The following is a 24,994-nucleotide window of genomic DNA, read 5'->3' on the forward strand; positions in this document are numbered from 1 at the left end:
TCTTATGGGCTAATGAGTACTGTAACAACAAAGAAGCAGGAAAGCAGATAAGGGAATAAATAATGACGTGGGGGAGGATGCTATTTTGGATGGAGTGGGGAGTGGTCGTTGAAGTCTCTCTGAACAGAAAACATGTGGCTCAGTGGCTGAATCTCAGCACTTTGGGAGGCCGAGGCAGGTGTATCACTTGAGCCCAGGAGTTCGAGACCAGCCTAGGCAATGTGGTGAAACCCTGTCTCTACAAAAAATACAAAAACTAGCCAGGCGTGGTGACACGTGCTTGTAGTCCCAGCTGCTCTAGAGGGGTAGAGCTGTAGTCCCAGCTACTCTGGGAGGATTACCTGAACCCAGGGAGGTCGAGGTGCAGTGAGCCATGATCATGCCACTGCACTCCAGCTTGGGTGACAGGGTGAGACTCTGTCTCAAAAAAAAAAAAAGAAAAGAAAAGAAAACATTTTAACAGACACCTGAATGAAGGGGGACGGGAACCACATCATTATGTGTAGGAAAAGCATTTTCAAAGAGGTTTAACTGTAAAGGCCCTGAGTAGAAGCATGCTTGGGTTGTTTAAGGAACAGTAAGAAGGCCAGTGTGGCTGAGTGAGGCCTGTGAGGGGGAAGAGTTATGGGTGATGAGTTCAGAAGCTAGACAGATCATAAGCCATTTGTAGGTCATGGTGACAATGTTTTTTATTAATAGATTCATCTTGAGGATGTAGTTCTACATCTTGGAATTTACCCATTTTTATTGAGGAATAAAAATCACATTGAAAAAAATGTAAGATTTATTCCCTGCACTACTGCACTTAATATTCTAGAGATTCTAAGGGTTAGCAGACTTTAATTTTTACATATTATGTTAGTATCATAGTTCTTCATGCATATGAACTTAAAAAAAATTGATTTTAAACAGATAGAGTAGCAACATTTAAACTTTTTATTTTAAGCAGCAAAATCCTTTCCTTCAAGTGAAATCTTATCTAGACCCTAATATGTAAAACAGACAAAAGTTGAGCTACTTGAATTATAGCAGGGCTAGCAAACTTAGAACATATCCATCAGCCCTCCTCCTTGGTCGTCCCACCCCATCATCTTCTGCCCCTCAAATATTGGGGCTGTTGGGTAGTTCCTATATTAGGCTCTGTTTCTAAATTATCTGGGGAATTATTAAATAAGGACTTCTGGATCTGTGCTAGACTTCCTGAGTCAGAATCCTCAAGGGCAGGTCTGGTGAATCTGTTGTTAATAAAAGCTCCGCAGGCAATGCTAATTTTCAGGCAGGATTGGAAAATACTGCCTTAGAATATAGTACTTTAAAAACCAATGGTTAATAGAAGGATGTGATGCCAGGTGTTCCCGTGTAGTAAAACAGACCTGGGGAATATTAGTAGTACTCAAAAACCAGAGCTCCCTATAGCAAACAAAACAAGAGGAGGTGTGTTACCTGTCTCAATGAAAGAAATCAGCAAATGAAGAGAAAAGAGACAGCAAACATGACTCAAATATATCTCATTAACACGGAGGTGATAGTAAAAACTATTGAGAACTGGAGTCCCCATTTATAAATTATATATTTTTATTCTTGGTGACAGTGACTCTCTTAAAACACCAAAAACAAGCAATATTGAACAAAATTGTTGACTCTTTTATCTTTATAATTCATTAAATGACACGAGAAAATTTGTCTGGGGACTTTATTTTATATATTTAATCAATGAAGAATTAAAAAAATTGAAACTAGCAAACATTAGGGTATTTCATAAATTTGGTTGGATTTGTGAAACAATCACAAAGGAAAAAGACTTACTGATGCATATGTGTAATCTCTATGTAGTGGACAGAAACAAAATCAGAAGTAAAAGGGCAATAGAAGGGGTAATTATATACATGAAGCATGATTTTGAAATATTGGTATGTATCATGTATAAAAAAGCTGATCTTGGCTGGGTGTGGTGGCTCACACCTGTAATCCCAGCACTTTGGGAGGCTGAAGTAGGTGGATCACCTGAGGTCAGGAGTTCGAGACAAGCCTGGACAACATGGTGAAACTCTGTCTCTACTAAAAATACAAAAATTAGCCGGGCATGATGGCGGTTGCCTGTAATCCCAGCTACTCAGGAGGCTGAGGCAGGAGAATCGCTTGCACCCGGGAGGCAGAGGTTGCCATGAGCCCAGATCGCGCCATTGCATTTCAGCCTGGGCGACAAGAGCGAAACTCTGTCTCAAAAAAAAAAAAAAAAAAAAAGCTGATCTTAATTTTTGAAAAATTTTTATGAAAATAGAAATGACCCCAAAACAGAAAATTTACATTAGAAAAAATGCTGGTAAATAAGCACATTAGAGGTGTACTTTCTTAATAACAACAAAAATATAAAATAAAGAGACTCTGGACTTTGAGTTTTATATTTATGAAATTAGAAAAAAAATCCTGAGGGAGAGTACAGTTAGTTGTCATACATTATAGGTGATATTACACATGGTACCACAATTTGGAAAACAATATGATAATATAGAGCAGATAGCCATAAAGATAGTTCCTCAATTTGTTTCTGTAATTTCACTTCTCAGGAGATTGCAGGAAAAACTAAAGTGCTGTATTTGCAATGGTGTTCATTGTAACTTTAGATATAGTGGCAAAACTACTGGGAAAACAACCTAAATGTTTAACAATAGGGAATGAGTTTGGTAAATTATAATAAATAGTATGATGGAATCTTATGTAGCCATTAAAAACCATAATTATAAACACTAGGCAGAAACATGGAAAGTGTTTATTTTATAATGTTAAGCCGAAAGTATACCATTTAATATGTTAAATAGAAGTTTAACTCTAAAAATATGCATTTATGACAGATACTAGAAGGTATTACTTAAACATTAAAATGGTAGTATTTTGAGGTTAAGATGTATTCATTCCACAAATATTTGTTGAATGCGTATGTTGTACCTCATGGTACTAATGGAGATTAAATCTAACTTTACCTTTGTTTTAAAATTTTTCAACAATAATGTTATAGTAAAATGAATTATAAATTAGGGGCAATAATATATTAAAATGCTGCCAATTTGTACTCTGCTTGTTATTTTCATCTGCTTACCCCCAATATACATATATTTTTTGTAGAACATAAAATGGAGCAATTTGTTTTGTTCTTATTTAGTGAAAAACACAAATTATTCCTTTGTTTTCCATTTTATTTACTAATTCATATATTGATATATGCGTTGATTAGTTTATCCTTTAAACAATAATGATTGGGTTGTATATATTGGTACTTTGATGGGTGCTAGGGTGCTGAGTCGGACAGATGTCTTGTTCTGTTTCTCACTCTGGTACGGTCTTGCCACATTATAGTGCTGTTGTGGATCAGATTGTTCCATTAAAATGTCATTCTTGCTTTTACCAGAAATGTTATTTTCTGAATGGAAAAAGGATTTAGATAATGAGTATAAAGCATGTATTTTTATATCTTAACATATATTTTGTAACTTTAGCTGGAAAAAGAAAAAAGGAATTCTGTTTTTTAACATGTTAAGAAATCAGAGGTGTTTTTATATTTAGATACCTTGGGTGGCCTCCAAATTTCTCTTTAAATAAAGTATTTAACACAAATACAGAGAATATTATAGACAAATATAAGAAATACCTTGAAATGGTATTTAAATATTAAGAAAGTATAAAATTGATTGTCCATGGAAAACAATTTTTCTGTCTTTTAGCTTTTAGTGCTTTTCTCATGTTGTGGGGGTGGGCAGTATCAACAAAACTCAAGTGACACGTGGGCTGGTGATTCTGTGTTTATCTACAGACAAATAGGAAGAATACTGTAGACATAGAGAACGCGATGCAGTGGTATTTAAATGTTAGGAAAAAGTAAAGTTATATATGGAAAACTATTTCTGCCTTTGAGTATTTAATGACTCCCTTTCCCCACCTTTCCCTTTTTGGACAATATTGTTGGTATTGACAAAACTAAAGTGGCATGTGGGTTGGTGATTCTGCAGTCTTTGTTTCCACATGCTCTTTAATTTCATCATCCTGAAGTTGTTACAAGTATAACACTAGTGAAAGGATGACTTTTTTTAAACTTAGATCTGCCAAAATTCCTTCTACTTTTGGACTTTTATACACTTACTGCTTTAAAAAAATGACATTGGTTTTACTAAATCATCCAAAGATCACTAAAGTCTTATAGTTATTTATTTTAAAAATTTGGGAATGATTAAATAAATATAGATCTTCTGTCACCACTTAAAAATTTTAAGGTTAATAGCTTTTAATTCCGAATCTTATTACTATGACAGTTTTGTTTGGTTCTTAAGGTATTGTCAACAGAGGTCAGAAACAAAGATTATAATGAATTCAGTCAACAGATGGTTCTTGAGTACCTCTTCTGTGCACAGCAATATTCCAGAACAACAGCAGAGATGTAAAAGAGGATTATCTGTCCTCAGGGAGCTTGCCAGCCACTTAAAATTGTCCCAAATGGGCCAGGAATGATGGCTCACGCCTGTAATCCCAGCACTTTGGGAGGCTGAGGCAGGCAGATCAACTTGAGGCCAAGAGTTCCAGACTAGCGTGGCTGACATGGGGTGAAACCGTGTCTCTACTAAAAACATAAAAAAATACCTGGGCATGGTGGCACATACCTGTAATCCCAGCTACTTAGGAGGCTGAGGCATGAAAATTGCTTGAGCCTGGGAGGTGGAGTCGAGATTGTGCCACTGCACTCCATCCAGCCTGGGCAACAGAGCAAGACTGTATCAAAAGAGAAAGGAAAGAAATTGTCACAGATGTTTTTCTTTAGTGCAGTGAGGACAGAAAAACCAAATTCTGCCAAAATATTTAAAGAGGTTTATTTTGAGTCAATATGAGCGACTTCGGTCTGGGGATACACAGTCTCAAAAGGTCCTGAGAAAGTTGCCCAAGGCAACTGGGTTAGTTTCGCTTTGTACATTTCAGGAAAGTATGGGAATTGCAGGTAAAATCATAAATCAATACATGGAAGGTATACAGTGATTGGGCCTGAAAATTCTGTACATCTCGAAGCCATGGCTTACAAGTCATTGGTGGGTTTTAGGGATTCTTTAGTTGGCAATTAGTTGAAAGGTAATCTTTGTCTAAAGACTTGAAGTCAGTAAATAGGGATGTTTAAGATCGGGGGTGTCTGCCATCTCTCATGTGATGCTATACTAGAGTCAGATTGGAAAGTAGGCCGCATTATACCAGGTTAATTTAAAAAAAACTGTTTAATGAGATTTTATGGTTTGTAGGGTCTCCTTAGAAAGGATTTGGGGCAAGATCTAAAAGGGTCAGAGTTCAGTCCTTAGCAGCCTGAGTCTTCATCATTATAATTTCTTTTTGCCATTTTTATTCTGTATGAGTAATTTATATTAATATCCTTAATTGGATTAGCACAAACATATGGGTTCTCCATAGGACGAGTTGTTTTAGGACCAACTATGCAAGCAAAACCAGCAGCCTATAAGAAGCACTAAATCTAACGTTGGGAAGTTAGAATACATGAAAAATTTTTGCATGACATCTTTTTCTAAAAAATAGAAGGTCTGTTTATACTAAGCATGAGAATGACTATGATCTATTTGCTGGAAAAATGTCTTTATAAAGATCAACTTAAAATGTTTAGATATTTACCATGTATGTCTGAATTAAGCTGGCTGAAAATATATTTTTCTAGTATATCTGAAAATAATGCTAATTGAAGTTATACTTTTCTCCTCATTTTTTTTTGGTTTCATTTTTATTTCTGTCTGGTGGCAGGGTGGTGGAGAAAAATAAGCATATGAAAGTAGTGTGTGGCTTGTTTTTAATTTTCATAGCTTTCAAGTAGAGATGCTGATTTTTCAAGTCCATTAGAGGCTCAGCATGGTGTCACCATTTCTTTCTAAGTAGTTTGCATATTTAAAGATCTCCCCTGGAGCAAGAGAAGATGGGGAACACAAGGAGAAATAATTAATTATACAGTAAGATTAAGGAACTCGCATTCATTTCAGAAAAGAGTTGATATTAAGAAGTGGACAGTAATCTGGGATGTGTTTTGAGATAATAGAACTGAAAATCTAAGAGTTACTTTAACTGAGCTCTTGGATATCATGATTATGTTAACACTGGCTAAAGAATAAAAAATTTTCAGCCTTGAGAGAAAAATAGTATTATAAAAAATCAGAATTCTCTCTTAACTAGTAGCCCCAGCTTCTATTAATCACATCTTTATCGGAGCTTCAAATTTCTACCAAGACTGATTTGCTTTCCCTTTGTCAAAAATTGTTTCCACTTCCTTTATATAAAATTGTAATTCTTATTTAGTCACCTCTTGTCTAATCTTGAATAAACAATAGAGGGAACAAACTCGAGGGTATTAAAGATATCGGATAAACAAATGTAAAATATGAAAACAATTGAAGAGAAGATCTTTTTCAGTTTGCAGCAAAGGGCAGTCTGCTCCTTAGAATTTACTGGGACGTAAGGTGATGTCAGAAAAGTGAAATGATGGTTGTTGAAGACAACAGTTATCCAAATACTCCAGCTCCTTTCACTCTTCTTCATGATCCCATTTTCCAAACCTTTTCTCTACCTGCTTACTTAATCTTTCTTTATTTCTCTACATCTGTCTTGAAAGTGGGCACTGCCACTGGATCTGGCTTACACACCAAAGACTTGACTGCCACAGAGTTTGGAGGCATTTTGAATCATTATACAGTAGATAAATCAGGGGGAGTGGGTAAAAACTTAGGCATTTTTTAATATCAATTTTGTCTTATATATTAAAATTATATTCAAATATATTATACATCTGCTTCCCTTTGATGAGTGTTTTTATCTCATCTGCTATTAGCCCTCTGGTCTGGAACTGATTAGCGAAAATTGGTGGGGCCATCTGGAAACATGAGCAACTTGAGTTTCTGTCTGATTTCTAATGCACGTTTTGATTGGTGCTAATTATATGGTCTATTTCATTATTTATTTTCCTGACTGCTTATTGTTAGAAAAGAAAATACTAATCTAAAATAAATTGTTTTCAAAGGCTTTGGATCTGGCTGCCCTCTCCACAGAGCATTCTCAGTACAAGGACTGGTGGTGGAAAGTACAGATTGGAAAATGTTACTACAGGTAAATTTCATTATTTGTGAAGGGCTTAGAAGTGGCCACGTATTTTAGGGTCTCAAATCTGATACTTTTTGGGGGGGCAGATTTTCCCATGAGGAAATGAGAACTGTGTCTTTGACTTACTTGATAAAGCGTTTACTTAACAATCACAGGGTAGCAATAAGAATTAATACCTTTAGAATAATAAAACTTTTGAGCTGGAAGAGGGAAGCTTTGAGACCATCAGGCCCAACTCCCCTTTTCACATGAGGAAGCTGAGGCCAAGACAGTGGCTGTAATTTGCATCAGGAGCTAGTGAGTAACAGACCAGGGACTAGAACCAAGTCTGCTGATTTCTAGTTCTGTTCTCTTGATAATCAAATCTTTTCATTTACACTGATGCCTCACATCTGTAAAACACTTCATAGTTAAGAGATACTCTGTTCCTACGTTATACCATCTCACTTAAGTCTCACAGCACCTTGGAGGTAGTGGCTGTTGTTAGTCCTTTTCCCAGATGAAAAAAATTGAGCCTCACAAAGATAAAGTGATTTGTCCAAATTCATGTAACCAGTAAGTGGCAGAACAAGAATTTGAGCTCCCTTTCTGACGCCAATTGTCTTGCTGTTTCCGCAGTTCCATATTGTTTCTGTAGGACCTGAATATTTTTATATTCTCTTAATGTTTCAATGTATTTTAAAGCAAATTAACTGAGAGATCAGAAGAGTAGTAATGAATTTTATGAATATTTATATAGCAACTAGTAAATAAGATCTGAAACTTGTTGCTGATATTGAAATGCATATAGAACATTTGGAAAAATAGAAACAAATGAACAATTCTATTTTATAAGTATAAATATCTTTTATTATTAAAATAGGGTAGACTTCAGTTACTATGAACACACTTCAATATTTATAAGCTTCAGTTGTCATTCAAGTACTGTGAGAAAAAAGAAGACTATAAATGGGATAAAAAGCATGTTTATTGTTCTGCCGTTGAAATTAAGACTACTTTCTATTTAGATATTTCACATAAAACTCTAAAGTGTTTTTTCCTGCTGCTAGATGGAGAAAGTGTTTTCTGCTAAAAGGTAATTTTAGACCATTATATCATTAAACTCTTATGAATGTAATTCCTGGAGACAGTCTTGAAATCTTGAGCTGCCAAGCAAAACCTTCAGAAATGCTTTATAATTAAAGGAAAGCAAAACTCTGATTCCTTTTGCCATCCATATATGATGGCATTTAAATGAGTGTACCTTGTCATATTAAATTATCCTTCTTTTCTGTTCTTTAATACCTGCCCATCTTTATGACATATTCAGTATTCTTTTATTTATACATTCATTCATTCACTCAGTAAAATATTTAATGGGCAGCTACTCTGCCAGGAACTGGGAGTACAAAGATTAGATTGTCCCTTCTTTCAAATGGTTTACAATAGAATGGAGGAGAGAGGACAGTAAATAATTACAGGTTAAGTATTTCTTATCTGAAATGCTTGGGAACAGAAGTGTTTCAGATTTTGCAATATTTGAATATATTTAATGAGATATCTTGGGGATGGGACCCAGGTTTAAAGATGAAATTCATATATGTTTCATATAAACCTTATACACATAGCCTGAAGATAATTTTGCATAATATTTTATTTTATTATATTTTTTAGAGATGGGGTCTTGCTCTTTCACCCAGGCTGGAGTGTAGTTATGTGATTGTGGCTCACTGCAGCCTCAATCTCCTGGGCTTAAGCCATCCTGCTTCAGTCTCCCAAGCTGGGATTACAGGCACATGCCACCATGCCTGGCTAATTTTTTAAAGCTTTCTTTTTTATAAAGACAGGTTCTTGCTATGTTGCCCAAGGTGGTTTTGAACCCCTGGACTCACACCATCCTCCCACCTTGGCATCCTAAGGTGCTAGGATTATAGGCATTAGCCAGTACATCCTGCCATACTCCCATTATTATGTCCTTTTCAATGAAACCAAATTCAGCATTCTCTAACATGCTGTGTACTTTACTGTCTATGTACTTATGTTCATGGTTTAATTTTATTTTGGAAATGTCGCTCTTCCCTCCACATCTAGCTGTTGAAATCTTGCCTGTTTACTATCTCCCTGAACCTCCTCTGTGCTCTCAGAGCACTTTTTTCCTGATTGACCATAATATGATTAAATTTATTTGTGAACATGTTTTGTTTCATTCTTTGATTATCATTGCTTTAAGGACATGGTTGTTACCTTCTTCATTTTTCATCTCCTTACCATCACGAAATAAGCATGCAGTTGACACTTTACAATTTTGTTAAATTTAAGTTGGAGAGAAAAAGTTGGCAGCTGGACTTTGACTCTTTGATATTGGCCGGTGTTTATGAACTTGACTGATGTTTTATGCCTTGACTTTCTTTGAACATGGCATGCTCCATTTTCTTTTTTTTTTCTTCTTTTTTTTATTTTATTTTATTTTATTTTATTTTTTTCTTTTTATTATTATTATTATTATTATTATTATTATACTTTAGGCTCTATGGCACATGTGCGCAACGTGCAGGTAAGTTACATATGTATACATGTGCCATGCTGGTGCGCTGCACCCACCAACTCGTCATCTAGCATTAGGTATATCTCCCAATGCTATCCCTCTCCCCTCCCCCCACCCCACAACAGTCCCCGAAGTGTGATGTTCCCCTTCCTGTGACCATGTGTTCTCATTGTTCAATTCCCACCTATGAGTGAGAATATGCGGTGTTTGGTTTTTTGTTCTTGCGATAGTTTACTGAGAATGATGATTTCCAGTTTCATCCATGTCCCTACAAAGGACATGAACTCATCAGTTTTTATGGCTGCATAGTATTCCATGGTGTATATGTGCCACATTTTCTTAATCCAGTCTATCATTGTTGGACATTTGGGTTGATTCCAAGTCATTGCTATTGTGAATAATGCTGCAATAAACATACGTGTGCATGTGTCTTTATAGCAGCATGATTTATAGTCCTTTGGGTATATACCCAGTAATGGGATGGCTGGGTCAAATGGAATTTCTAGTTCTAGATCCCTGAGGAATCGCCACACTGACTTCCACAAGGGTTGAACTAGTTTACAGTCCCACCAACAGTGAAAAAGTGTTCCTATTTCTCCACATCCTCTCCAGCACCTGTTGTTTCCTGACTTTTTAATGATTGCCATTCTAACTGGTATGAGATGGTATCTCATTGTGGTTTTGATTTGCATTTCTCTGATGGCCAGTGATGGTGAGCATTTTTTCATGTGTTTTTTGGCTGCATAAATGTCTTCTTTTGAGAAGTGTCTGTTCATGTCCTTCGCCCACTTTTTGATGGGGTGGGTTGTTTTTTTCTTGTAAATTTGTTGGAGTTCATTGTAGATTCTGGATATTAGCCCTTTGTCAGATGAGTAGGTTGCAAAAATTTTCTCCCATTTTGTAGGTTGCCTGTTCACTCTGATGGTAGTTTCCTTTGCTGTGCAGAAGCTCTTTAGTTTAATTAGATCCCATTTGTCAATTTTGGCTTTTGTTGCCATTGCTTTTGGTGTTTTAGACATGAAGTCCTTGCCCATGCCTATGTCCTGAATGGTAATGCCTAGGTTTTCTTCTAGGGTTTTTATGGTTTTAGGTCTAACATTTAAGTCTTTAATCCATCTTGAATTGATTTTTGTATAAGGTGTAAGGAAGGGATCCAGTTTCAGCTTTCTACATATGGCTAGCCAGTTTTCCCAGCACCATTTATTAAATAGGGAATCCTTTCCCCATTTCTTGTTTTTGTCAGGTTTGTCAAAGATCAGATAGTTGTAGATATGTGGCATTATTTCTGACGGCTCTGTTCTGTTCCATTGATCTATATCTCTGTTTTGGTACCAGTACCATGCTGTTTTGGTTACTGTAGCCTTGTAGTATAGTTTGAAGTCAGGTAGTGTGATGCCTCCAGCTTTGTTCTTTTGGCTTAGGATTGACTTGGCGATGCGGGCTCTTTTTTGGTTCCATATGAACTTTAAAGTAGTTTTTTCCAATTCTGTGAAGAAAGTCATTGGTAACTTGATGGGGATGGCATTGAATCTGTAAATTACCTTGGGAAGGATGGCCATTTTCATGATATTGATTCTTCCTACCCATGAGCATGGAATGTTCTTCCATTTGTTTGTATCCTCTTTTATTTCCTTGAGCAGTGGTTTGTAGTTCTCCTTGAAGAGGTCCTTCACATCCCTTGTAAGTTGGATTCCTAGATATTTTATTCTCTTTGAAGCAATTGTGAATGGGAGTTCACTCATGATTTGGCTCTCTGTTTCTCTGTTATTGATGTATAAGAATGCTTGTGATTTTTGTACATTGATTTTGTATCCTGAGACTTTGCTGAAGTTGCTTATCAGCTTAAGGAGATTTTGGGCTGAGACAATGGGGTTTTCTAGATATACTATCATGTCATCTGCAAACAGGGACAATTTGACTTCCTCTTTTCCTAATTGAATACCCTTGATTTCCTTCTCCTGCCTAATTGCCCTGGCCAGAACTTCCAACACTATGTGGAATAGAAGTGGTGAGAGAGGGCATCCCTGTCTTGTGCCAGTTTTCAAAGGGAATGCTTCCAGTTTTTGCCCATTCAGTATGATATTGGCTGTGGGTTTGTCATAAATAGCTCTGATTATTTTGAGATACGTCCCATCAATACCTAATTTATTGAGAGTTTTTAGCATGAAGGGTTGTTGAATTTTGTCAAAGGCCTTTTCTGCATCTATTGAGATAATCATGTGGTTTTTGTCTTTGGTTCTGTTTATATGCTGGATTACATTTATTGATTTGTGTATATTGAACCAGCCTTGCATCCCAGGGATGAAGCCCACTTGATCATGGTGGATAAGCTTTTTGATGTGCTGCTGGATTCTGTTTGCCAGTATTTTATTGAGGATTTTTGCATCAATGTTCATCAAGGATATTGGTCTAAAATTCTCTTTTTTTGTTGTGTCTCTGCCAGGCTTTGGTATCAGGATGATGCTGGCCTCATAAAATGAGTTAGGGAGGATTCCCTCTTTTTCTATTGATTGGAATAGTTTCAGAAGGAATGGTACCAGCTCCTCCTTGTACCTCTGGTAGAATTCGGCTGTGAACCCATCTGGTCCTGGACTTTTTTTGGTTGGTAAGCTATTGATTATTGCCACAATTTCAGCTCCTGTTATTGGTCTATTCAGAGATTCAACTTCTTCCTGGTTCAGTCTTGGGAGGGTGTATGTGTTGAGGAATTTATCCATTTCTTCTAGATTTTCTAGCTTATTTGCGTAGAGGTGTTTCTAGTATTCTCTGATGGTAGTTTGTATTTCTGTGGGATCGGTGGTGATATCCCCTTTATCATTTTTTATTGCATCTATTTGATTCTTCTCTTTTTTTCTTTATTAATCTTGCTAGCGGTCTATCAATTTTGTTGATCCTTTCAAGAAACCAGCTCCTGGATTCATTTATTTTTTGAACGGTTTTTTGTGTCTCTATTTCCTTCAGTTCTGCTCTGATCTTAGTTATTTCTTGCCTTCTGCTAGCTTTTGAATGTGTTTGCTCTTCCTTTTCTAGTTCTTTTAATTGTGATGTTAGGGTGTCAATTTTGGATCTTTCCTGCTTTCTCTTGTGGGCATTTAGTGCTATAAATTTCCCTCTACACACAGCTTTGAATGCATCCCAGAGATTCTGGTATGTTGTGTCTTGGTTCTCATTGGTTTCAAAGAATATCTTTATTTCTGCCTTCATTTCATTATGTACCCAGTAGTCATTCAGGAGCAGGTTGTTCAGTTTCCATGTAGATGAGCGGTTTTGAGTGAGATTCTTAATCCTGAGTTCTAGCTTGATTGCACTGTGATCTGAGAGATAGTTTGTTATAATTTCTGTTCTTTTACATTTATTGAGGAGAGCTTTACTTCCAAGTATATGGTCAATTTTGGAATAGGTGTGGTGTGGTGCTGAAAAAAATGTATATTCTGTTGATTTGGGGTGGAGAGTTCTGTAGATGTCTATTAGGTCCACTTGGTGCAGAGCTGAGTTCAATTCCTGGGTATCCTTGTTGACTTTCTGTCTCGTTGATCTGTCTAATGTTGACAGTGGGGTGTTAAAGTCTCCCATTATTAATGTGTGGGAGTCTAAGTCTCTTTGTAGGTCACTCAGGACTTGCTTTATGAATCTGGGTGCTCCTGTATTGGGTGCATATATATTTAGGATAGTTAGCTCTTCTTGTTGAATTGATCCCTTTACCATTATGTAATGGCCTTCTTTGTCTCTTTTGATCTTTGTTGGTTTAAAGTCTGTTTTATCAGAGACTAGGATTGCAACCCCTGCCTTTTTTTGTTTTCCATTTGCTTGGTAGATCTTCCTCCATCCTTTTATTTTGAGCCTATGTGTGTCTCTGCACGTGAGATGGGATTCCTGAATACAGCACACTGATGGGTCTTGAGTCTTTATCCAATTTGCCAGTCTGTGTCTTTTAATTGGAGCATTTAGTCCATTTACATTTAAAGTTAATATTGTTATGTATGAATTTGATCCTGTCATTATGATGTTAGCTGGTTATTTTGCTCGTTAGTTGATGCAGTCTCTTCCTAGTCTCGATGGTCTTTACATTTCTGTATGATTTTGCAGTGGCTGGTACCGGTTGTGCCTTTCCATGTTTAGCGCTTCCTTCAGGAGCTCTTTTAGGGCAGGCCTGCTGGTGACAAAATCTCTCAGCATTTGCTTGTCTGTAAAGTATTTTATTTCTCCTTCGCTTATGAAGCTTAGTTTGGCAGGATATGAAATTCTGGGTTGAAAATTCTTTAAGAATGTTGAATATTGGCCCCCACTCTCTTCTGGCTTGTAGGGTTTCTGCCGAGAGATCCGCTGTTAGTCTGATGGGCTTCCCTTTGAGGGTAACCCGACCTTTCTCTCTGGCTGCCCTTAACATTTTTTCCTTCATTTCAACTTTGGTGAATCTGACAATTATGTGTCTTGGAGTTGCTCTTCTCAAGGAGTATCTTTGTGGCGTTCTCTGTATTTCCTGAATCTGAATGTTGGCCTGCTTTGCTAGATTGGGGAAGTTCTCCTGGATAATATCCTGCAGAGTGTTTTCCAACTTGTTTCCATTCTCCCCGTCACTTTCAGGTACACCAATCAGACGTAGATTTGGTCTTTTCACATAGTCCCACATTTCTTGGAGGCTTTGCTCGTTTCTTTTTATTCTTTTTTCTCTAAACTTCCCTTCTCGCTTCATTTCATTCATTTCGTCTTCCAGGGCTGATACCCTTTCTTCCATTTGATCGCATCGGCTCCTGAGGCTTCTGCATTCTTCACGTAGTTCTCGAGCCTTGGTTTTCAGCTCCATCAGCTCCTTTAAGCACTTCTCTGTATTGGTTATTCTAGTTATACATTCTTCTAAATTTTTTTCAAAGTTTTCAACTTCTTTGCCTTTGGTTTGAATATCCTCCCGTAGCTCGGAGTAATTTGATCGTCTGAAGCCTTCTTCTCTCAGCTCGTCAAAGTCATTCTCCGTCCAGCTTTGTTCCGTTGCTGGTGAGGGACTGCGTTCCTTTGGAGGAGGAGAGGTACTCTGCTTTTTAGAGTTTCCAGTTTTTCTGCTCTGTTTTTTCCCCATCTTTGTGGTTTTATCTACTTTTGGTCTTTGATGATGGTGATGTACAGATGGGTTTTTGGTGTGGGTGTCCTTTCTGTTAGTTTTCCTTCTAACAGACAGGACCCTCAGCTGCAGGTCTGTTGGAGTACCTGGCCGGCCGTGTGAGGTGTCAGTCTGCCCCTGCTGGGGGGTGCCTCCCAGTTAGGCTGCTCGGGGGTCAGGGGTCAGGGACCCACTTGAGGAGGCAGTCAGCCCGTTCTCAGATCTCCAGCTGCGTGCTGGGAGAACCACTGCTCTCCTCACAGCTGTCAGACAGGGACATTTAAGTCTGCAGAGGTTACTGCTGTCTTTTTGTTTGTCTGTGTCCTGCCCCCAGAGGTGGAGCCTACAGAGGCAGGCAGGCCTCCTTGAGCTGTGGTGGGCTCCACCCAGTTCAAGCTTCCAGGCTGCTTTGTTTACCTAAGCGAGCCTGGGCAATGGCGGGCGCCCCTCCCCCAGCCTCGCTGCCAACTTGCTGTTTGATCTCAGCCTGCTGTGCTAGCAATCAGCGAGACTCCGTGGGCGTAGGACCCTCTGAGCCAGGTGTGGGCTATATTCTCCTGGGGCACCGTTTCCTAAGCCCGTCGGAAAAGCACAGTATTCGGGTGGGAGTGGCCCGATTTTCCAGGTGCCGTCTGTCACCCCTGGAAAGGGAACTCCCTGACCTCTTGTGCTTCCCGAGTGAGGCAATGCCTCGCCCCTGCTTCGGCTGGCGCACGGTGCGCTCACCCACTGACCTGCGCCCACTCTCTGGCACTCCCTAGTGAGATGAACACGGTACCTCAGATGGAAATGCAGAAATCACCCGTCTTCTGCGTCGCTGGCGCTGGGAGCTGTAGACCGGAGCTGTTCCTATTCGGCCATCTTGGCTCCTCCCCGCATGCTCCATTTTCTTTGCACGAGAATTCATGTGGTGGATTCCTTTTTCATAGTATTAGATTAAGTTATCTCTTAAGGCTGTAATAATAAAAAACATGGTTCTTTGGCTTTCATGTAGCTCAATATTTCTGATTATATTTTTATTTTTAAAATTTATCTCCATTGTTTTTAAAAAATAATCTATTTCTGTTTTCATATTCTTGTTTTATATGTATCTTTTTATTGTAATCCCTTTTAAATCATTTTTGGAAAGAAACAAGTTAGATAAAAATACACAGACTCTCATGGATAATTTAAATTCATGGAATTTAGTGACTGTATTTCAGTCACGTGTTTAAGACTTGCATGCATGGCCAGGCGTGGTGGCTAATGCCTGTAATCCCAGCACTTTGGGAGGCCAAGGTGGGAGGATAGCTTGAGCCCAGGAGTTTGCAGCCAGCCTTGGCAACAGGGTGAGATCCTGTCTTTACCAAAACAAAATACAAAAGTTAGCCGGGCGTAGTGGTACATGTCAGTAATCCCAGCTACGTGGGAGGCTGAGACAGAGGATTGCTTGAGCCCCAGAGGGCAAGGCTGCAGTGAGCTGTGATCCCACCATTGCCCTCCAGCCTGGGCGACAGAGACTCTATCTCAAAAGAAAGAAAAAGATTTGCATGTTCAGTTGAAGTTATGTACATAAAAATGTTGTTTTTTAGAACTTTAGAGTTCTTTGATAACATTTTATAAATACTCCCTGTGAAACTGTGGGACCTTTGAAGAGGTAGGGGCTTCTGCCATGTCCCACATCTTCTCACTTTAGCCTTTAACCACTTTAATCCCAAGGCCTCCAATAGCTATTTGGGCATCAGCCACACCAATGCTTAAGGTTTAAGGTTATGAAAAATGATCAAAGCTCTTCTTTCAAGCCTTTAAATGAAAGTAGCACGATGGAGCATACTGTATATCATTTTGACTTGATTTCACAAAATAAAACATTATCGTATCTGAGTAGCTCTCAGATAGCTAAAAATGAGTGATTATGAGTAAGCCTAACAGGTCTATTAAGGACATGAATGAATAGACCTGTTGAAAGTTGTGTGTGTTTTAATGATTGAATTAGTGGCAACAGATTCTTTCCTGGGTATAAGAGGTAGGCACTGCTTACATCAGGACAGTCATATTTAGGCAAGGAGCAAATCTCAGATTCATAGACTAGGACAATCAGTATCAGATATCTAATATGGGAAAACAAGATTTCTAGAATAATAAAATGGTATAACTATATTACCCAAGTGCTAATTATTACTTAGGTCAGAATAGCTTTTAAAGATAGCTTTTAAAAATGTGCTTTTGTCTCAGAGCAGAAGATATTTTCAAATAAATGTCATCCTTCAGCTCTTCCAGTAATATGGAGACTCTAAGCATTTATTCAGGTCACTTGCCATATGTCCAGCTGATTATAAGCTCTTTGGGTGGTGAACTGATGTGACCTGGCTTACTAGCAGCTATTATCTTAGTCCTGCTGTGACTAGGCTTCAGACAGACTCTACATACCATTTGGGGGTTAGAAGCCAGTGAATATGGGAGATAGGCAACTTATTGCTAAGCTGTATAAATAAACATGTTAATTTATGTGTATGTGCAACATTACCTTCCTTGGTATGTGCTTCCTCTTATAATTTGTCTCTATTCATCCTCAGGGTATGATGTGGTGTTTATTTTTAAGTTGAATGTCTAATTCTTAAAATTGCTATTTGTAGGTTGGGAATGTATCGTGAAGCAGAAAAACAGTTTAAATCAGCCCTGAAGCAGCAGGAAATGGTAGATACATTTCTGTACTTGGCAAAAGTAAGTAAATCTTAATTTGAGTGAAATCTGCCTTCTCAGAATAAATGTTTAAATTCTGGCCATTGCATGGGGAGAGTGAACAGCTTCTTCAGGAATATTTGGCAAGTTACTATGTTTAGATTTAACTTGTTTTTCTTTACAGCAAGGGAAAAAATGAGAACATATGGAGGGTAACTGTCTCATAAGAAATTGATTGCCATGAAAAATAAGAAGACCCATTTGAAAGATTGCCCATTAGGACAGGAGAAAATACCATAGGCTCACTACTCACATAGGTAACAGGCCCCAATGAGGCCTTATTTTCTACAGTACATTTGTATCCCACTTGAGCAGGTAGTAGAGAACAGGGACTGTGTTTACATAGGTTCCTAGTTACTCGGCTGAGGCATAATAATAAAAGTAATACTTCTCCTTTATTGATCACCTACTCAGTGTAAAACATTTTATCATGTTCATTATATATGCAGTTTAATTTAACCCTCACAATAACCCTGTAAAAGTGAGTTTTATCATTTCCTTTATACTCTTAAGGAAAATTAAATTTAAAGAGGGGTAAGTTTTTCAGGGTCACTTGATGGTTAGGCGTTAGCATGCAGATCCAAGTCTTTCTGACTCCAGACCTAGTCACTGCTGCAGTGCCACCTGCAGCCAAAGCAGAAATGATGGGGCCACCTAGAATTTTCTTTCTTCATTTTTTTTTTTTTTTGAGATGGAGTCTTGCTCTGTTGCCCAGGCTGGAGTGCAGTGGAATGATCTCAGCTCACTACAACCTCTGCCTCCTAGATTCGAGTGATTCTCCTGTCTCAGCCTCCCAAGCAGCTGGGATTACAGATGCACGCCACCATGCCTAGCTAATTTTTGTATTTTTAGTAGAGATAGGGTTTCACCATGTTGGCCAGGCTGGTCTTGAGCTGCTGGCCTCAAGTGATCCGCCCGCCTCAGCCTCCTTAAAGTGCTGGGGTTACAGGTGGGAGCCACCATGCCTGGCCAGAATTTTCAGTGGTGGAGTAAAGTTACTTCTTGACCCTCACCAAGGCTATTTTGAAAGAAAAACACAAGTGGTAGTGATGACATGATTTTGCTTTATCTGTTAGAGTTTCTTAAATTAAAAAATGTGATAAAAGAGATTCAAAAGAAGATGAGATATAAAAGGGAGTGCTACTAGTTCCTAAATATGGGAATAAAATTAACATATGAAAAAGAAGCAAAATGAAAGTTATATAAATTTACTGTGCTAGTCTTAGTATGTTTTAATGACTTTCAAAAATGTTTGAAACTATCTGGTATCTAACTTTATCTTCTATATGTGATATATTCAACTTAAACAATTTTTTTTTTCTGAGTTGGGGTGTCACTCTGTCACCCAGGCTGGAGTGCAGTGCCATTATCAAGACTCACTGCAGCCTTGACTTCCCAGGCTCAGGCGATCCTCCCCTCTCAGCCTCCTGAGTAGCTGGGACCACAGGCCACCATGCCTGGATAATTTTTTTTTTTTTTTGGTAGAGATGGAATCTTGCTGTGTTGCACAGGCTGGTCTCAAACTCCTGGCCTCAAGCGATCCTCTGGCCTCAGCCTACCAATGTGCTGGGATTACAGATGTGAACCATCATGCCCAGCTTACACTTAAAGTCTTAAAGAAGTTTCTAGGCATCATAGCAAACTTTTTGGAAAGAGCTTGAAATTAAGGCTTAAGTCACACTATTTGACTATCATCTTAATTGATAATCACTATGTTGTTGAAAAAATATGCTTTTTATTTAACTCTTGTTAAATACTTGGCTTCACTTGTTTTTCCATAAATTGATTTGTTTAAATCTATTATTCCCTACACAACTATATAGAGGTAGAATATACAGTTTTTCTTTAATATATGAATGGATGGTTATTGTGTAATAGAGATCAAGCAGATTTTTGTTCTATCACAATGACACATATATGCATATGTTCATTGCAGCACTATTCACAATAGCAAAGACATGGAATTAACCTAAATGCCCATCAGTGGTAGACCAGATAACGAAAATGTGGTACATATATACTATGGAATACTATGCAGCCATAAAAAAGAACGAGAGCATGTCCTTTGCAGGAACATGGATGGAGCTGGAGGCCATTATCCTCAGCAAACGCAGGAACAGAAAACCAAATACCTCATGTTCTCACTTATAAGTGGGAGCTAACTGATGAGAACACATGGACACATAGAGGGGAGCAGCAGACACTGGGGCCTCTGAGAGGATGTAAGGAGGGAGAGGAGCAGAAAAAATAATTAATGGGTATTAGGCTTAATTCCTGGGTGATGAAATAATCTGTACAACAAACTCCCCATGATATGAGTTTACCTATATAACAAACCTGCACATGTACCCTGGTGGCTCATGCCTGTAATCCCAGCACTTTGGGAGGCTGAGGCTGGAGGATTGCTTGAGTCCTGGAGTTCGAGACCAGCCTGGACAACATAGTGAGACTCATCTCTTAAAAAAAAAAAAAAAATATATATATATATATGAAATTCAATATATATTTAATTTATATAAAAATATATAAGATTATATAATTATAAATATATAAAAATAATATATAATCATATATAATATAAATATATATTATATAATAAATATATAATATAAATATATAACTATATAGCATGTTTACTATAATGTATACTATTATATATAGTAATATAATATAAATATTTTTATATAATATATATTTACATATGTTATATATGTATAAAGGAAAGAGATCAAGCAGATTTTAGGAACATTGCTTTTTAAAGTTCTTAATTGTTAATTTAAAAATTAAACCTTTTAGATTATGTAAATACTAATTATATATTATTTGTTATATTTTTAAAATATAGAACTTGTACAGTTCAAAAGTGTGTAAGGTAAAAACTGAAAAGTTATTATCCAAACCTCTCTCTCTCATCTCAAACTTCAATGATAAATACTTTAGTTTTCTATTGTATCCTTTTGGGTTTTTTCTCAAAGCACACCCTTACTGTTTAGAAAGTGGATCCGAAAATCATGGAAAAAAAGTGTCATAATCTTATGTTGCCACACATAAAATAATAATACAGTTTTAGAAATTCCTATTACGTGTATGGTTTACTCATGCTAATGTTCTAATTGCTAACAAAGTGGAAGCCATTAAGTGCTAACTTGCTTTATTCCCTGACCTCACAAACCTGTGTCCTCTCTTGTTTTGGAAGGGCCTGTCCACTGCCTATCTCTCTCAGGCCTTGTTCCATGGGTCATCTCCTCTTTATTCAGCATCTTTAACCTCAGTCTCCTAATTGGTTTCTTAATGCCAGCCTATAGACATAATCATATTTGTTCTATCCTAAAAAGATTTTCCCTTGATTCTTTCTTGTCTAATTACTATTGCCAGTCTCTGGCAATAGTAAGCTCACAGAAAGCATTTGTTAGAGAATAAATGAATGAATGCTTTATATATAACATGTGGAGATAAAACTATAACGTCATTATTGAAAATTAATCCTGCACATTTTTGAAAATTCTTTCTTCTTCTTTTTTTTTTTTTTTTTTTAAAGACAGGGTTTCACTCTGTTGCCCAGCCTGGAGTGCAGTGCGATCACAGCTCACTGAGGCCTTGACCTCCCAGGCTCTAGTGATCCTCCCAAGTAGCTGGGACTACAGGCACATGCCAGCATGCCCAGCTAATTTTTGTATTTTTTGTAGAGATGGGGTTTCACTGTGTTGCCCAGGCTGGTCTCGAACTCCTGGTCTCAAGCAGTCCACCCACCTCAGCCTCCCAAAATGCTGGGAATACAGGTGTGAGCCACCATACCCAGCTCAAAATTCTTTACTGTAATATCTAGGAGATAATTTGTTACTAATCAATAATTATAAATGTCATAACAAATATTATTATTTTAAGAACCTATACTTTTATTGAAACGTATCTTGTTTTTAGGTTTATGTCTCATTGGATCAACCTGTGACTGCTTTAAATCTTTTCAAACAAGGCTTAGATAAGTTTCCAGGAGAAGTAACCCTGCTCTGTGGAATTGCAAGAATCTATGGGGTAATTCATGTTATTATTATTTTTTTGTTATTGATACACAATAGTTGTACATATTTTTGTGGTACGTGTGATATTTTAATTCTTGTATACAATGTGTAATGATCAAATCAGGGTAATTGAGTTATCTATCACCTCAAACATTTATCTTTTCTTTGTGTTGGGAACATTACAGTTCTTTTCTAGCTATTTTGAAATATACAATAAATTATTGTTAACCATAATTTCTCTACTGTACTATCAAATAGAACATATTCTTTCTGTCTAAATATTTTTGTACCCCTTAACCAACTTCTCTTCATCCTCCAGTCTCCCCACATCCTTTCTAGCCTCTGGTAACCATAATTTTACTTTTTACCTCCGTGAGATGCACTTTTTTAGCTGCTGCATGAGTGAGAACATGCGGCACTTTTCTTTCTGTGCCTGGCTTATTTCACTTAACATAATGACTTCCAATGCCATTCATGTTCCTACAAATGACAGGATTTCATCCTTTTTTATGGCTCAATATTACTTTATTGTGTCTGTATACCACATTTTCTTTATCCACTCATCCACTGATGGACACTCAGGTTGATTCCACATCTTGGCTATTGTGAATAGTGCCGCAATAAACATGGGATATCTCTTTGATATACAGATTTCCTTTCTTTTGGATATATATTCAGCAGTGGGATTGCTGGATCATATGGTAGGTCTATTTTGAGTTTTTTTGTGGAACCTCCATACTGTTTTCCATAACAACTATACTACTTTGCATTCCCATCAACAGTGTATGAGCATTCATTCCCCTGCCTTCACATCCTTGCCAGCATTTGTTATTTTTTGTCTTTTTGATGATAGCCCTTCTAACTGGGGTGAGATGATATTTCATTGTGGTTTTGATTTACATTTCCCTGATGATTAGTGATGTTGAGCATGTTTTCATATACCTGTTGGCTATTTGTATGTCTTCTTTTGAGAAATGTCTATTCAAGTCTTTTATCCATATTTAAATTGGATTGCTTGTTTTCTTGTTGAGTTATTTGAGTTCTATATTCTGATAATTAATCCTTTCTTGGATGGTGTATTAGGTGATTCTTGCATTGCTATAACATTGGTATAAGAATGGACAAACAATCCAATGGAACAGAATAGAAAGCCCCAAAATATATCTTCCACAAATGGACAAAAATTGATACTGACATTACATTACATTCTCTCTCTCTCTCTCTCTCTCTCTATATATATATATATATATATATATATATTTAGAGATGGGTTCTCACTCTGTTGCCCAGGCTGGATCGCAGTGGCATAATCATAACTCACTGCAGCCTTCAAATTCTTAGGCTCCAGTGATCCTACGTCAGCCTCCTGGGTAGCTGGGACTACAGGCTTGTGCCTCCATGTCCAGCTAATTTTTTTTTACTTTTTGCAGAAATGGGATCTTACTTTGTTGATCAGGCTGGTCTCGAACTTCTGGCATCATGCTTATAAATTTTAGAGTCATGTCGTCAAATTCTATGAAAAGTCCCGTTGAGATATCTTCCCTGCTGTCTAATTACTATAGTTTTACAGTAATTCATGATATCAAGTTGGGCAAATTCTACCACCTTTTTCTTCTTGTTTACAGTTGGTTTTCCTGGCCCTTTGCTCTTCCATATTGATTGTAGGATTGGCCTATCAAGAGCCATAAAAATCCCTGGAGGCATATTGATTGGAATTACATTGAGTGTGTGAATGATGGGGAGTGGGTGGGTGGGCCGCCTTTCTTCCCATTCTCCATCATGATATAACTCTCCATTTACCTAGGTCTTTTTTTGTTCTTCAGCAAATATTTTGTAATTATCTCCAGAAAGATGGTGTGTAAGGGTCCCCCAAACCACGCTGAGATTCAGTGATTTACTGGGACTCACAGGACTCAGCCAGCAGTTGTACTCACTGCTATGATTTATTTCAGCAAAAGGATACAAAGTAAAATTAGTAAAAGGAAACAGCTCTTGGGGCAAAGTTCAGAGGAAACCAGGTACAAGCTTCCAAGAGCTCCCTCCCAGTGGAGTCACACAGGACACACTTAATTCTTCCAGCAGCAAGTTGTGACAACTCATGAGAAGTGATGTCTACCAGGGAAGCTCATTAGAGACTCTGTATCCATGGTTACTATTGGGTGCTGGTCATATAATCACACACTGTTTATCACACAGCAAAAACTCCCAGAAGTAAACAGGCATTCAGCACAAACCACACTGTTTATGCAAAGAGGTTAGGTGTAGCAAGCTACGCTTATCATTTGGGGAAATTTCATATCAATGTAGAGAACCAGCCAAATTCCCAGATATGGGCCTTTCTAAGAATAGTGGTCTCAGGCCTGCTATGTTAACTTTTTTCTATGCAGGTGTATTCCTACGTATAAGTATGAATGGAATCCTTAATTTTTTCTCTTGTATTTTCTATTTGATTATTTCTGGCAGATAGGAATGTATTACTTTTTAAAAGTTTTTTTGATACTAGCAACTCTTTAAATTTTAAGATCTTGTTCATAGGTTCTCTTGGATATTCTAAGTAAATAAAACAATCATCATTTGCAAATACAGATGGTTTCATCTCTTCCTTTCAGTTATTTTACCACTTTTAAAAATATGTCTTACTGCTTAGGACTTCCAATGTAATATTGAACAGACATATCTCTGTTTTCTTGAAATTCCTTGAAAGTGCTAGTTATGATATTTTGAAATCAATTTATTAGAAAAGAATGGAATATATTAATAGCTTCTATACCTAGGTGATAGTGTATGAATTTTTTTATACTTTCTGTATTTTCTAGATTTTCCATAATAAACATGCATTACTTTTAAAATAAAAGTATTTTAACATTGTCTAGAAAAACTATGATTTCCTTTTGAAATGTAATTTTTATAAATGTATAAACAGAAGCCTTTGATCAATCAATGAAAATATTCTGGACTCTAAGTTGAGTATGAATAAAACTTTGACCAACAACCTTAACCAGTGGGATTCATGCTTATTCCGATGGTGACTATGCCAGTGCAATTGGAGCTCTGACCTTTAGGCCCTTGCCTTCTGCTCATTTCAACCCTTTTGCCCCTCTCTTCTTAGGCAGGAAGTGCTAGCAGAAAGAGCTAGAGAACTATCACATCTTTATTGCATGCTTGCTGGTCGGAAGAATTCCTTCCAAGCCTCTGTTACAGTCACTGTTGCTGTGGCTGTGATACGGAGTAGCTCTGGAGTGGATTCCTTTTCTCAACCTTTCCCTGCTCTAAGTTGACTGTACACTTGAAGGAAGAAAGGAGTGGAGAGGAAAGCATCTTAGCTGTAGGGACAATCATGCACAAATAGAGTGATCAAGGACTAAGCACAGACTTGAAATAGTTGGTGGCAGTATTTCAGTCTTTTGCCTTGAATTTCCATAGCTAATTTCCCTTATGTCAAGGTTTACCACACCAAAGTCAGATTTCCAGTGTATTATTTTTCTCTTCATGAGAGAGTAAATGTCCAGT

General features: G+C 37.4%; 1 protein-coding gene and 1 long non-coding RNA gene across 5 annotated transcripts in view; one reads left to right on the top strand and one right to left on the bottom strand.

The window, feature by feature from the left end:
* TTC8 (tetratricopeptide repeat domain 8) overlaps positions 1-24,994 on the top strand; it is a 61,174-nt gene that overhangs the window by 23,039 nt on the left and 13,141 nt on the right. For 3 of the 4 annotated variants that reach the window (XM_054447778.2, XM_054447780.2, XM_054447781.2), the window contains 3 exons: positions 7,046-7,131; positions 17,360-17,447; positions 21,387-21,497. In XM_054447778.2, the coding sequence (XP_054303753.1) occupies positions 7,046-7,131; positions 17,360-17,447; positions 21,387-21,497 (285 nt within the window). Of the gene's footprint in view, positions 1-699; positions 778-7,045; positions 7,132-17,359; positions 17,448-21,386; positions 21,498-24,994 lie in introns of all 4 variants that reach the window. The other variant, XM_054447784.2, reaches the window with a different exon arrangement.
* On the bottom strand, positions 3,262-15,599 carry LOC134738167 (uncharacterized). Its single transcript, XR_010123779.1, has 3 exons — positions 15,523-15,599; positions 4,650-4,758; positions 3,262-3,418 (listed from the first exon to the last, which is right to left on the bottom strand). It is a non-coding gene; the product is annotated as an uncharacterized LOC134738167 (long non-coding RNA).

The sequence above is a fragment of the Pongo pygmaeus genome, chromosome 15 (assembly GCF_028885625.2).
Source record: "Pongo pygmaeus isolate AG05252 chromosome 15, NHGRI_mPonPyg2-v2.0_pri, whole genome shotgun sequence".
Classification (NCBI taxonomy): domain Eukaryota; kingdom Metazoa; phylum Chordata; class Mammalia; order Primates; family Hominidae; genus Pongo; species Pongo pygmaeus.